The sequence below is a fragment of the Peromyscus eremicus genome, chromosome 4 (genome assembly GCF_949786415.1).
Source record: "Peromyscus eremicus chromosome 4, PerEre_H2_v1, whole genome shotgun sequence".
NCBI lineage: Eukaryota > Metazoa > Chordata > Mammalia > Rodentia > Cricetidae > Peromyscus > Peromyscus eremicus.
Window position 1 is genome coordinate 93,633,853 of NC_081419.1, and position 14,386 is coordinate 93,648,238.

The 14,386-nt window shown below is 38.2% G+C and overlaps 1 protein-coding gene across 5 annotated transcripts in view; it reads left to right on the forward strand.

Moving 5' to 3' along the window:
* Positions 1-14,386, forward strand: part of Mga (MAX dimerization protein MGA) — an 81,938-nt gene that overhangs the window by 16,644 nt on the left and 50,908 nt on the right. For all 5 annotated transcript variants that reach the window (XM_059261176.1, XM_059261177.1, XM_059261175.1 and 2 more), the window contains exon 2: positions 4,653-5,756. In XM_059261176.1, the coding sequence (XP_059117159.1) occupies positions 4,720-5,756 (1,037 nt within the window). In that variant the 5' untranslated portion in view covers positions 4,653-4,719. The remainder of the gene's footprint in view (positions 1-4,652; positions 5,757-14,386) is intronic.

The following is a 14,386-nucleotide window of genomic DNA, read 5'->3' on the forward strand; positions in this document are numbered from 1 at the left end:
GTTTTAAATCATATTCCTTAGAGATTGTGTCTGTATGTAGTGAGGGGACTTCAAGAATCACCAAGGATTTGTCCTTTTACAACTAAACTTACTTTAGGCCCTTTCTAACTTACTTTAATTTACGTAATGCTTGATGAGAAAAGACTGAAGTAAACATTTTTGAATTTTAAAATGTAAGTAGACCAGGCTAGCCTAGAACTCACAGAGACTTTCCTGCCTCTGTCTCCCCAGTGCTGAGATTAAAGATAAGCATCACCAGTCTGCGTCCTTTGATAAAACTTCAAGAGAGCAAAATACAGAGTATTCCAGTATTGCTGGAAAGGATTTTTTTTTTCTTTTGTGGAGTAGCCTCGCATTTCTAAAGTACATTTGATTTTTGCAATGGACATTTATAGTTATCTTAGACTTTAGAGTCGTTTTTGTATGTGTGAAACAGCATATTCACCAACTGATGAACCGCAGATGAGAAGAATCAAACATAGGGCTGGGATACATGCAGTTCAGGGGTATTCTTCCACTTGCATATCACAAGGGATATGCATATCATAGCTAGGGAATCCCTAGCTAGTTCAGTTACTAGCACTATTGGGGGGAAATCCTGTTTTAAATTGTAGCCATTGTATCTCAAATTCTTGAGAGTTTGGGACCATAAATTGGCTCTTTGATTTTATGTATTTTGGTTAACTGATGGAATAAATTGATAGGCTTAGTTTTTTTTTTTTAAAAAAAGACTTTGTGCAAGCCTGCAAGTTTTGACTTTTCCTGTTTTTCATGCATATTTACACATTTTTTTAAAATGCTTGTATACAAAGTTGAAATAAATCAATTTGATCTTTTTTTTTTCTTTGCTGGAGAGATGGGGCAGGTCTTACAGGCTGGCCTTGAACTTGCTAAGTAGAGTGTCATTGAACTTCTGATGTTCTTGCCTAATTTTTTTTTTTAAATATGGTACTTGGGTATTGGCTTTGTGTATGCTAGACAAGAAGCACTCTGCTGACTGAGCTACATCTCCTCCTCAATTTGAGTTTTCAGTTTTAACTTTGTTTAGGCAAAGGAAAAACCAAACATTGTGTATTTCTACTATGGTGTGTAACTTTTGGTGAGTTCTCTAAGCTTAAACATATATTACAGTCACCAGGTGACTTGTGAAATTGTTTTTGTTTTGTAAATGTGTGATAGGTGTGATATAAATATATTAGTTTTAGAAAGCTAGTTATTTTTATGGATAAAATCTTAAGGCAGTTCTAGAGAATAATTATTTTAAATCTTACCTATCTGAGGCCCTGGGTTTAATTCCCAGCACTGTACAGTAAACATCCACATACTTAAGTCATTTCAATCCCAGGACTCCATAGCCCAATGTATTCCTGAAGAATGCATCCCAGGTCAACCTATCTAATAGTGAGACCTTGTCTTCAAACAAACAAAGCAACAAACAGAGATTAAGCAAAAACTACTCCAAGCCAGAGGAGCTTATCTCTGCTCATGTATATTAGTGCTTTAATATTAAGAACTGGACTCTCCAGCTGGGTGGTAGTGGCACATGTTTTTAATCCCAGCACTCAGGAGGCAGAGGCAGGTGGATCTCTGTGAGTTCGTGGCCAGCCTGGGCTACAGAGCGAGTTCCAGGATTGGCTCCAAAGCTACACAGAGAAACCCTGTCTTGAAACCCCCCCCCCCCAAAAAAGAACTAAACCCCCTTCTTTTAAGCCCCTTGAGGTGGAAGTGGCCAGGCCTTGCCCCTGATGACCCCCAACGGAACATCATAACAGGACCTATCCCCTTGAGATGGAGGAGGCCAAGCTTTGCCCCACAGAGTAAGCCCAAGATCAGGCCACCCTGGAAAGCTCCACCCCTAGGAAACCCTATATAAAGCATGCCTCCAGCTCAGTTCTTTGTTGCTGCTTGCTGGAGCAGAGGCAGCCACCCTCCTGATTTTTCTCAATAAATCTTTTGTGTGAGGTTTGTTGTTTGGTGTGTGATATACTTTAGGTCCTGACTGCCAGGATATCTTTCCCTTCAGCTGTAACACACATCTCACAGCCCCTTTTATCTCAGTCTCAACTCATGGCAATCCTGTGGCCTCAGCAGCCTTCTGATGGCAGAGATTATGGGTGTGAGCCATCAACTTTTTTTCTTTCTTTTTCTTTTTTAGACAGGGTCTATTTAGTCTTGGGTTTCTTGGAACTCTCTATGCAGATCAGGACGGGCTCTGCTTTCAAGTTCTGAGATTAAAGCATGTGCCACCATGCCCTGTTGCTAGTGACTTTTGAGCCATACTTCGCCTAACATAAAATGTACAGTTTAAATGTGCACCAGGGCCTGGAGAGAAGGCTCAGTAGATAAAGCACTTATATGTGAGAACTGGAGTTCCTGTCTCCAGTACCCACATAAAAAGCAGGTGGGCATAATAGCTTAATTGTAATCCCAGCTCGAGTGAGGCCAGGATTGTATCCCTCTGGAACAGTGGTTCTCAGTCTTCCTAATGCTATGACCCTTTAATACAGTTCCTTATGTTGTGGTGACCCCCAGCCACATAACTTCATAATGGTAATTTTGCTAATGTTATGAATTGTAATTTAAATATCTGTGTTTTTTGATGGTCTTTGGCAACTCCAAAGGGGTTATGACCCACAGGTTGAGAATTACTGCTGTAGAACTAGCTGGATATGATATTTATTTATGAAGTCCTGTCAGTGCCATATAAAGAACGAATTCTGGGATTGTGTATATAGTGTATATAGTCATCAGTGTTAGAGCACTTTCTGAGCATACTTGATGCCCTAGGTTCCACTCCCAGCACTGCTAATAATAAAGTTAATTCTGCAGTTTCTCTTTGGAATGAGAGTGAAAATTAATTTTTTATCCATTCTCAAAGAACTTGATGTAAATGAATCTTTCTTAAAATTATTTCATAAGTATCAGAATCCTTTTTAAAATGAAAATTATCTCATTTTATGCTTTTATATATTTTTCTCTCTCATTCTCCTCTCTCCTTTTTAGTTTTTGTTGTTTTTTGTTTTTGTGACTTTTTTTAAGGTTTATTTATTTATTATGTATGCTGTGCTCTGCCTGCATGTGTCCTTGCAGGCCAGAAGAGGGCACCAGATCTAATTGCAGGTGGTTGTGAGCCACCATGTGGTTGCTGGGAATTGAACTCAGGACCTCTGGAAGAGCAGTCAGTGCTCTTAACCACTGAGCCATCTCTCCAGCCCTAAGTTTTTTGTTTTTTTTTTTTTCTTTGAGACAGGATCTCACATAGTCCAGGATGACTTTGAACTTCTGATTCTCTTACATCCATTTCCCTAGTGCTAGGATTATAAGCATGTGCTAGGCCACTATGCTCAATTTATATGGAGCTGGGGATCAAAGCCAGACAATTTAGTTGGTTTTATAGGTGAGTACTGTACCAACTGAACTACAACTCCCTTTTTCCCCTTTTCTGAAGTAGTACGAAGTTTTATTAGAAAGCAGAACGAAAGTTTAATCTAAATATCTGCCCAAGGGAACAGCCGTTTTCTGTATCCAAGAGCTTCTCTGACTGTAGCCTAAACTGGCCTTCAGCTTAAGTCATCTTTCTCCCCTAGCCTTCTAAATGCCAGGATATCATGAGAACTACACCAGTTTATATAGTTTTTCTCAAATGAATACATAATTTTAGTGTGTGTAAGATTACAGTGTTGTTATTAATTTTTTTGAGAGATAGAATGAGTAATTTTTAACTAGTTAGATTAAAATTAGTTTACAAAATTGATAGAAATGATTAGGATAATCCCAGTGCTTGAGAGGCAGACAGAGGGGAACTGTTGTAGGTTTGAGGCTAGCCTGTTCTGACTCTTGTCTCAAGAACTCCTACCACATTTTTTTTTTAAAGAATGATGAGGTATTCCAGAATGAACACCCTTATAGTGATTGAAAGAAGGATATAAGCAGCGTCTTAGGAGAATTAGGATAACACAATCAGTTGTATTTTTATTTTTTTGAGACAGGATCTCATGTGTTCCAGGGTGATCTTGAACTCCCTTGAACTTCTTTTTAATTATTTTTTTTTTTGGCAATTTCATACTTGCATATAATGGATTTTAAGTCATTTTACCCCTACTCCTCATTACCCTCATTTCTTCCTTCCCTCTCTAGTTGAAACATGTTTTCTCAAGTCATTCTCCTACATTAATGTTCTTTTTTTTGTAATTCAGTGAGTTTAAAAATTTAAAATAAATGGTTATTTTGTGCTTGTGTGGGTCTGCATACCTCCTGATGAATGTGGAGGTCAAAGGACAGGTTTTGGAATCTATTTTCTTTATTCACGTGAGGTTCAGGGATTAAACTCAGATCTACAGGCTTGTCTGACCAGTGCCTTCTCCTGCTGAGCCATCTCACTGACCTCCACTGAGTTGTAGGAGATTGGGTTGGGGTTATTTACTGGAGCATGGGCTTTGAACTTGTGCTCTTTCTCTCTCATCTCCCAAGTGCTAAGAGTACAGGCCTATACCACCACTCCTGGTTTTTGCAGTGCTGGAAATTGAACCTAGGGCTTCATGAGTGTTAGGCAAATCTCTACCAGATGAGCTACAGTTCAGCCATAACAGTTGTATTTTTGTTTGCATAAATCTGAGTTGATTAAAGTTTTCTTTTGTTTTTTTTGTTTTTAGGGTGAGAAGGCAGTTGTGACTATGTGCTAACTACGGTTTTCTTACTACTGAATTTCTCACTGGAATCATGGAAGAGAAACAGCAAATTCTATTGGCTAATCAAGATGGTGGGACAGTGACAGGAGCAGCACCTACCTTCTTTGTCATCCTGAAACAGCCAGGAAATGGCAAAACTGATCAAGGAATTTTGGTTACTAATCGAGATGCCTGTACTTTGTCGAGTAGGGTATCATCACCAGGAAAATCTAAAGGGAAGGTTTGCCTTCCAGCCGATTGTACTGTGGGAAGAATCACTGTTACCCTTGATAACAATAGTATGTGGAATGAGTTCCATAATCGAAGTACAGAGATGATTCTGACTAAGCAGGGAAGACGTATGTTTCCTTATTGTCGCTATTGGATAACAGGCTTAGATTCAAATTTAAAGTATATCCTTGTGATGGACATATCTCCTGTGGATAACCATCGTTATAAGTGGAATGGTCGTTGGTGGGAACCCAGTGGGAAGGCTGAACCCCATATTTTGGGGAGAGTTTTTATTCATCCAGAATCTCCTTCCACAGGTCATTATTGGATGCATCAACCAGTATCTTTCTATAAACTCAAACTTACCAACAATACACTGGACCAGGAAGGGCATATTATCTTGCACTCTATGCATCGTTACCTGCCAAGGCTTCATTTAGTGCCTGCAGAAAAGGCTACAGAAGTGATACAATTAAATGGCCCTGGTGTTCATACTTTTACTTTCCCCCAGACTGAATTCTTTGCAGTAACAGCTTATCAAAACATTCAGATTACCCAGTTGAAAATAGATTATAATCCATTTGCCAAAGGCTTTCGGGATGATGGGTTAAGCAGTAAACCCCAGAGAGATGGAAAACAAAGGAATAGCTCTGATCAAGAAGGTAATAGTGTTCGTCTTACTGAAGGCGAGGGATCAGAGATACAGTCAGGTGATTTTGATCCTGTGTTAAGGGGTCATGAAACATCAGGCCTCGCTTTGGAGAAGCCACCCCATAATGTAAAAGAAGACTTTCTTGGTTTTATTAGTACTGATGCAGCACTTGAAGTTCCTCAACTGAAGCATGAAATTTCTGAAAGGTAAGTCATAGTTTTTCTTCTTACATTTATTCATTAATATATTTATTTGTTTACTTACTTATTTTGTTTGTGTGGGGGGCGTCAAAGGACAACTTTAGGGAGTTGGTGTTCCCTTTTACATCATGTGGGTCTGGGATATCAAACTCAGGTCATTTGGCTTGGTGACGACCACCATTACCCACTGATCATCTTTCTAGTTGGGTAATAGTTTTTCCTGTTCTTAGAGATAAAAAGAAGATTGAGATGGGCCAGATTTTGGAGTTAATTCATTGGTTCTGTGGAATGCAGTAGATGTTGATATCAGTTGCTATAAAGCAAACCACACCTGCTTTTAATTCTTTGATGGGTCAAGTTATTTTTCTGTAAGGAATATCCACTGGATTCAGGGTATAGAATTTCAGCCAGATTGGATAATTAATCAAAAATAAGGAACTCTTATTTATTTGTGGCTTGTTTCTTGTTAAGACATGTAGACAATTCATTATTGTGAAAAAGAGGGAAAAACTAAATTATAACTGAAACAGTTTATCTAATTAAAGTATAAGATGTACTCATTATAAGCTGAATTTACTGCCCTAAGGTCATCCTTTACTTCTTTTTCCTAGAAGAACTTTAGTGTTTTAGCTGTTCTTGTTTTTGCCTCTGTCTAAATCATAAGACTAATGTCAACTACTAGTTTTTCCCACCATTTTGTGTTTGTGTGTGTTTATGTGTTTATGGATGTGTGCGGATGGGGCCACATGAAGGCCCAATGGTGATGTTGACTCTTCAACCTTATTCATTGAGTCAAGGTCTCTTAGTCAAATGCAAAGCTTGTCACTGTGGCTGGTCTTGCTAGCCAGCTGGATTTGGGGTCCTGTCTCTGCCTACCTAGGGTGGAATTAAGGGCTGGCTACTATTCCCACCTGGCATTTTTATGGGTTCTGGGGTTCCAAACATTGGTCCTCATACTTACTTGCACAGTCCTATTTTAATCACTGCGTGAGCCATCTATCCAGCCCCCAATTCCTATTTTAATCACTGAGTAAGTCATCTACCCAACCCCCAATTATCAGTTTTACATGTTATCTTCCCTCCTTTCTCCTCTTTCCTTCTCTTTCTATTTCAGTTGTGGGGATTGAAGTTAAAGTCTTATGCATGGTAGGCAGATACTCTACCAACTGAACTACTTCCCTAGCTCACATACTACCTATTTTGTTTTATGATTGTATTGGGGACTGACCACAGAGACTCGTGTGTTAGGAAAATGTTCTACCACTGGGTTAACTCCCAACTCCCTTTTTCTTTTCCTTTTGAGAAAATGTCACAGTAAGTTGCCTATACTGCCCTGAACTCACTCTGTAGCTCAGGTAGACCTTGAATTTGTGATCCTCCTGCTTTAACCTGCATTGCCGAGATTACAGGCTTCTGGCACCCGGACCTGCAACTTGGTGTGCTCAAGTTTGAACCCAGGGCATACTAGGCAAATTTTATCACTGAGCTACATCCCCATCCTTTACTATTTAAAATTATTTCCCAATACAACATTTTAGCTCATTTTATTTTGCTAGAATAAAATATCAGAGACAAGATAAATTATTTGCCTTTTTGTTTTGAAGGCTGGAAAATTGAAGAGCATGGAGTTGGTATCTGTTTGGCATCTGTGGAAGTCTTCTCACTACATCATAACATGGTGGGGGTATCACATTGTGAGACAGCAAGTGTTCTAGACTTGGTTTCTTTTATTCTTAAAATACTGTGAATGCTCTGCAAAGGCACTCATCCAATCTTTACCCTAGAAAGACTGTCTCCAAATGATACTAACATCACTTTGGAGTTAAGTTTCTAATACACAGACTTTTGAGGGACACATTGAAACTACTACCTACAGGTACAAGCCTCATGCCTGTTATTTTCCTTTTATCCTCTCTGTGTAGTGTAGTTGGCCAGTTTTCAGCAAACAGTGGTAGATCACTGGAAAATATAAGCCTTCTCCTTCACACTATACACAATAATTAGTTCAGAGATACTCATAGACTCAGGTGTGAAAGCTGTTAAGTTTGCCTTTTAAAAATTTCACTTTGCGCTCTCTCTCGCGCTCTCTCTCTCTCTCTCTCTCTCTCTCTCTCTCTCTCTCTCTCTCTCTGTTTTGGTGTTTTTTGTTTTTTTTCCCCTGAGACAGGGTTTCTCTGTGTTGCTCTGGCTGTTATGGAACTCACTCTGTAGACCAGGCAGACCTTGAACTCACAGAGATCCGCCTGCCTCTGCCTCCCGAGTGCTGGGACTGAAGGTGTGCACCACCACCACCCCAGCTACTTAGTTCTCTCTCTTTTCTTTTTTTCTTTCTTTCTTTCTTCCTTCCTTCCTTTTTTTTTTTTTTTTTTTTAAGATTTATTTATTTTGTATACAGTGTTCTGTCTGCATGTCAGAAGAGGACACTAAATCTCATTATAGGTGGTTGTGAGCCACCATGTAGTTGCTGGGAATTGAACTCAGGACCTCTGGAAGAGCAGCCAGTGCTCTTAACCTCTGAGCCATCTCTCTAGCCCTAGTTCTCCCCCCCTCTTTTTTTTGTTGTATTTACTGTATATGTATATATGTGAATGTGGATTGTATATGTCATGGTGCGTGTGTGGAAGTCAGAAGATAACTTGCAGGAGTCAGTTCTTTTCTGCCATCATGTGGAGCTAGGGATTGAAATGAGGTCATCTGGCTGTATGTGTAGATGTGGCCCCTTCCAATATAATTAAATTAAAAAAAAAAAAAGATTTATCTGTGTGAGTACCTATTTGAGTTTGGATGCCTGCAGAGGCCAGAAGAGGGTATTGGATCTATTGGATCCCTCCGGAGCTTGAGTTAAAAGTGGTTGTGAGCAACCCAGAGTAGGTGTTGAGGACTCTTGTACAAGAAGAGGATCCATCATTGAGCACTTTTTTGTATCTTTTGTTGTATTCTTTATCACATAGAGACATTTTCCTTCCACTCTCCACTTTGTTTTTAATAATAAATGAATTTCATAGACATATTTTTTATATTAATTGGGATGTCATGTGCCCCCCCATTTTGTTGATGATGAATTTTATTGATTGGGGGGTGCTGTATCCAGCCTTGCATTGTTGGACTAAACCTTGTTATAGTAATACTGTTTTGTTGTTGTTTTGTTTTTTGAGACAAGGTCTCTCCATGTAGTCCTGGCTGTCTTGGAACTTGCTATATAGACCAGGTTGGCCTTAAGCCACAGAAATCCTGCTTCTGCTTCTCAAGTGCTGAGATTAAAGGTGTACACCATACGCGGCTATAATCCTTTTAATATTTCTGGTCTGAGTTTGTGGGAAATTTGCATCTAAATTTATAAGAGATAGCTATTTTTAGTTTTATTTCCAATGGGTTGATATCAGGGTTGTAAATTTCCCCAGAAAGAAGCTGGAAGTGTTCCATACTGTACTTTCCAAGTTTGTATAAGATGATAATTTTTCATCATGTTTCTGTCAAGTTTCAGCTCATAAATTCAACTTTGTTAGTTTCTGGTCTCTTGATTTTTATTTCAACTTTACCTTATTTTAAATTTTTATTACTTTAAGAAACCATACTTTATGTATAGCAATATAATTATAAATTAAAAAGACAATGTAATAGAATGATTTGATAGTCTTAAACAAAAGGAAAAATTTCAAGTTACAAAATTCTTCAGAACAAATTAAAAATTTTTTTCCCCTAAATGGATTAGTGTGGCAAGTGTACTAGTTACTAGTCGTGTCTAATGCCTGTTGCACTAATGGTCAGTGTAGGTAGAAAGCGGCAAGCCCAGCTTTCATAAATTGTTTTGGAATGCTTTTTTTATTTTATTTTTTTTTTAAATTTTTTTATTTTTGCAACAGGATTTCTCCGTGTAACCCTGTCTGTCCTGGAACTCACTATGTAGACCAGACTGGCCTCGAACCCAGAGATCCACCTGCTTCTGCCTGGGATTATAGTGCCAGGATTAAAGGAGTGTGCCACCATTCTATTGCCTTTATCAGAAATTTTTTTTTTTAACTACTTCAGCACACAGGAAGTTGAATTCAGATATCCACCACAGAATAAAAACTATGACAGAGTTGGTATTAGCAAACTACTAGCTTTATATTCTCTTCCATGGGTAGTGAGTGTCCTTTTGCCTATGCCCTGTCCTTCCTCATCACCTAATGTTACCATCTCTTGGTCTCCTTTCTAAGTTTTTAGACTTTACACATTATACTTATTTACATTTGTGTGTGTGTGTGTGTGTGTGTGTGTGTGTGTATGTGTGTGTGTGTTTATATTATAGACTAATACCTGCATATGACAGAGGACTTTTTATTTTTCTACATTTGGGTCTTTTAATTCTATTTGCTTTTGCTTTAATTGACCTTTGTGTCAGGGGTTAGCAAATTAAGACTTAGGTCCATACTTCATCACCTGTTTGTGTGATTTGCACGCTAGGAATAGTTCTTACATGTTTAGATGGCTAGGAAAAAAGGAAGGATATTTCACGATCTCTGAAAATTATATAAAATTGAAATTTCAGTGTTCATTTGTTGGTTCATGGCTATGTTTATGTATGTTTTGTATGAATTCTTTTTGTGTTTTAGTGGCATAACTTAAATGTTTTACCTTTTTTTAGCCTTTTACTGAAAATAAATTCCTATAATAGAGAATTTATTTTAGACATTTTGCTTTCCGTAGCATATGTATTTAAAACTAAATTTGCCACTACTTTAGTTTGTATTCTATACATTTGATATTTGCATTGTTTCTTACTCATTTATTGTTTGAGTTCATTTCTGCCAAAAAGCATAAGTAACTTGACTTTTGAAATTATTAAGGCTTTGCTGTTTGCCAGCCTACTGTCTTTTTTGATGGGTAATACTTTATGTATATTTGAAAAGAATTACATATTTTATAGATATTGAATGGAGGTTCTGTTTGTTTTGCAAGACTGTGTCTTTTGCTCTGTTTCTGGCTGGTATTCACTGTAGCCCAAGCTCTTAAATTCATAATAGTCTCTGCCTCAGCCTCCCAAGTGCTGAGGTTACAGGTGTGTTCCACCAAGCCCTCCTTTGAATGTAATCTTCTGCAGTTAACTTGGTAAATGTAACTGATAATACTACTGAGTTCTCTCTCCTTACTGATTGCTTTTTTTCTGTTTTTGGTTTTTTGAGACTGGGTCTCACTATATATAGTTCTGGCTGTCCTGGAACTCATTCTGTAGCCTGCTTCTGCCTCTAGAGTGCTGGGATTAAAGGTGCACACCATCACCTGCTCCCTACTGATTTTTATGGGAGAGAGTGGTAATGGTAGTACTGGGGATTGAATTTAGGTCCTCCCACATCATTGACAAGTATGTAACCACTAAATAGATTCTCCAGCAGACTCGAATTGAGAAAAGTGGGCTAAAGTCTTCACTATAGTTTTGGAGTTTTGTTCTCTAATTTTTTAAGGTCTTTGATTCATTTTGAATAGATTTTTGTGTAGGGTTAGTATAATACTTGCTTGTTGCTGACAAAAGCAATTTAAGGAAGGATTCACTTTTGGCTCACAGTTTGAGGGTGCAGTCCATCATGGTGTGAAAGGCATGGTGGCAGTAGTGTGAAGTAGCTGGCACATTGTCTCCACTATCAGGAGGTACAGGAAGATGAATACTGGTGCTCCACTGAGTTTCTCTTTTTTGAATTTTATTCAGCCTGGCACCCCAGCCCATGGGAGGTAGAAGCTCATCATATTTGGGTTGAGTGTTCCTTCCTTCCTCAATCTTTTCTGGAAAATAACCTCATAAACACATCGGAAATAATGTTTCTGTGGTGATTCAAAATGTTACTAAATTGACAATGAAAATTAACCATCACAGTAATTTCCTTCTTAGTTCTCTGTGTAGATATCCTGGTGTTGGCACCATTTGTTGAAGAGGCTGTTTTCTTTCTCTCTCTCTCCCTCTCTCCCCCTCTCCCCCTCTCCCCCTCTCCCCCTCTCCCCCTCTCCCCCTCTCTCTCTCTCCCCCTCTCTGTCTCCCTCTCTGTCTGTGTGTCTGTGTGTGTTTTCTTTCTTTCTTGTCTCATTATTCTGACTGAGACTTCAATTCAACCACTATCTTGGAAAAGAATGAACAGGGTAGACACCTGTCTTGTTCCTGACTTTAGAGGAAATGTTTTTACTTTTTTCCATTTAGCACAGGTTCATGTTGCTTTATGATGTTGAGGTGTTTCTTCCATTTCTAGTTTCTATAGGTCTTTGTGAATAGATGTTAAACTTTTTATTGAGAATTTTTGCATCTTTGTACATCAGGGAAATTGGTTTAGTTTTCTGTTTTTGTTATATCCTTAACTGGTTTTGTTGTTTTGTTAATCAGGGTAATACTGGATTTGTAGAATGAGTTTCTCAGCACTACTTACTTCTCTTTCTATTTTATGGAGTACTTTGATGCCCTTTGGTGTTTTTCTCTATAGGTATGTTAGAGATCCACAGGTATTCCATCAGCCCTCAGCTTCCTCTGGTCAAGTTAACTGTTTACGTTGCTTCAGTTTCTTTCTTACTATAGGTCTGTTTAGGTGTGTGTATCCTCTTGTAATTTTATTTAGGCCATATGTGTCTAGGAAATTACCCTTTTCTTCCAGATTTTCCAATTTTCATAATATTCTCTAATTTTCAATATTGCATTGTTATCTATTGTATTGTTCCTTTTTCATCTCTTTTTATGAGTTTGAATTTTCTTTCTTGGTTACTTGACCAAGGGTATTTGATTTTTATCTTTTCAAAGAAGCAACTGTTTCATCAATTCTTTTTATTGTTCTTTTCGTCTCTATATCATTAATTGATTCCTTTATCCATTATTTTTTTCCAATCTACTGTTTTGGGGGTTTGTCTTGTTATTTTTTTAAGACCTTGAAGTCTGTCTTTACTTGAATTCTAATTTTTTTGGTTTGTTTTGTTGTGACAGGGTCTCTCTACATAGCCCTGGTTGTCCTGGAACTCACTATGTAGAGGTCCGCCTGCCTCTGCTGGTTTTAAAGGCATGCACCACTATGCCATGCTTGATTCTAATTTTTTAAGTGTAAACACTTGTAACAATAAACTTCCTTTTTAGAACTGTCTTTGTTGTATCCCAAAGATTTTGATAAGTCGTGTTTTCATTTTTATTTTATTCTATGAATTTAAAGTTTCTTTTTTTCTTCAGTGACCCTACTGATCACTGAAGTGTGTATTTCTCAATCTCCAGATATTTGAACAGTTTCTGTAATTTCCTTTGATATCGTTTTCTTGTTTTATTCCATTGTGATATGGAAAAATATGAGAAGCTATTTTAATTTTAAAAAATTGTTAAGATGAGTGTATGGCCTAAAATGTGTTCTTTTGAGCAAATTCCATGTGTTAGGAGCTGTTAGGTGGAATATTTTTTTTCTAGTTTTTTTTTTTTTTTAAGATTTATTTATTTATTATGTATACAGTGTTCTGCTGCATGCATGTCTACACACCAGAAGAGGGCACAAGATCTCGTTATAGATGGTTGTGAGCAACCATGTGGTTGCTGGGAATTGAACTTGGGACCTCTGCAAGAATAGCCAATGCTCTTAACCTCTGAGCCATCTATCCAGCCCTGGAATATCCTTAAATACCTATTAAATTCATTCAGTCTGTGGTACAATTTAGCTCTGAAGTTCCTTTAATTGTTTTGTTTGGATGATGTATTTGTGGTGAGACTACAGTATTGAAGTTGTACTCATCATTGTATCTGGGCTTATTTGTTTCTTTATATAAATGTTGATTTTATGAAATTGAGTACACAGTGCATATATTTACAAGTGTTAAATCTTGATGGATTGTTAAATCTCATATCTTCTCTCTTTCTCTCTCTCTCTCTCTCTCTCTCTCTCTCTCTCTCTCTCTCTCTCTCTCTCTCTCTTTCTTTTTGAGATAGTCCAGGCTGGCTTGGAACTTAGCATTTAGCCCAGGATGGCCTGAAACTTGGGCATAATTCTCCTGCCTCAGCATCTTGAGTGCTGGGATTACAAACACAAGCCACCAAACCTAGGTTACTTCTTCTTTTTTTAAATTGTAGAAAGTTTAAAATGACTAGGTAGGTGTAGTGGTGCACACCTTTAATTCTGTTGCTCTGGAGGGAGGCAGGCAGATCTCTTTGGGGCAGTCTGGTCTTTATAACAAGTTTCAGGTCAGCCAGGATACATAGTGACACCCTGTCTAAAGCAATCAAGAATAGTGTAGGGGATCAGCTCCCACCTTTTACTGGGTTCCTACTAGGAGGAGAGAGGAATAAGGAGTATTAGGTAGAATGATAGGTCTAGCCAAGAAGAAAGACAGGATAGCTTTGGGAGGACCTGGATCAAAATCCACTGGCCCAGAACTTTTATTCAAAAGGTTTTTTTTTTTTTATAACAATGCTAAGGGGCAAGGCAAAAGACCTCCCCCTGCTAGATAGAGCCAAGTGTAGACCCTTCCAAATACCTGGTACTCAGGCTGGTGGTCCAGTCATCCTCTTATGCAGTCCTGCTGGGTAAATCAAGCTCAGATATCACTAGGAAACCTCCGTAGGTTCCCACACAATAGAATATTTAAGATGCTGGGGTTGGGGTGACCCAGCATGATGGAGGCACTTGACGCCAGGTCTAACAGGTTAATTT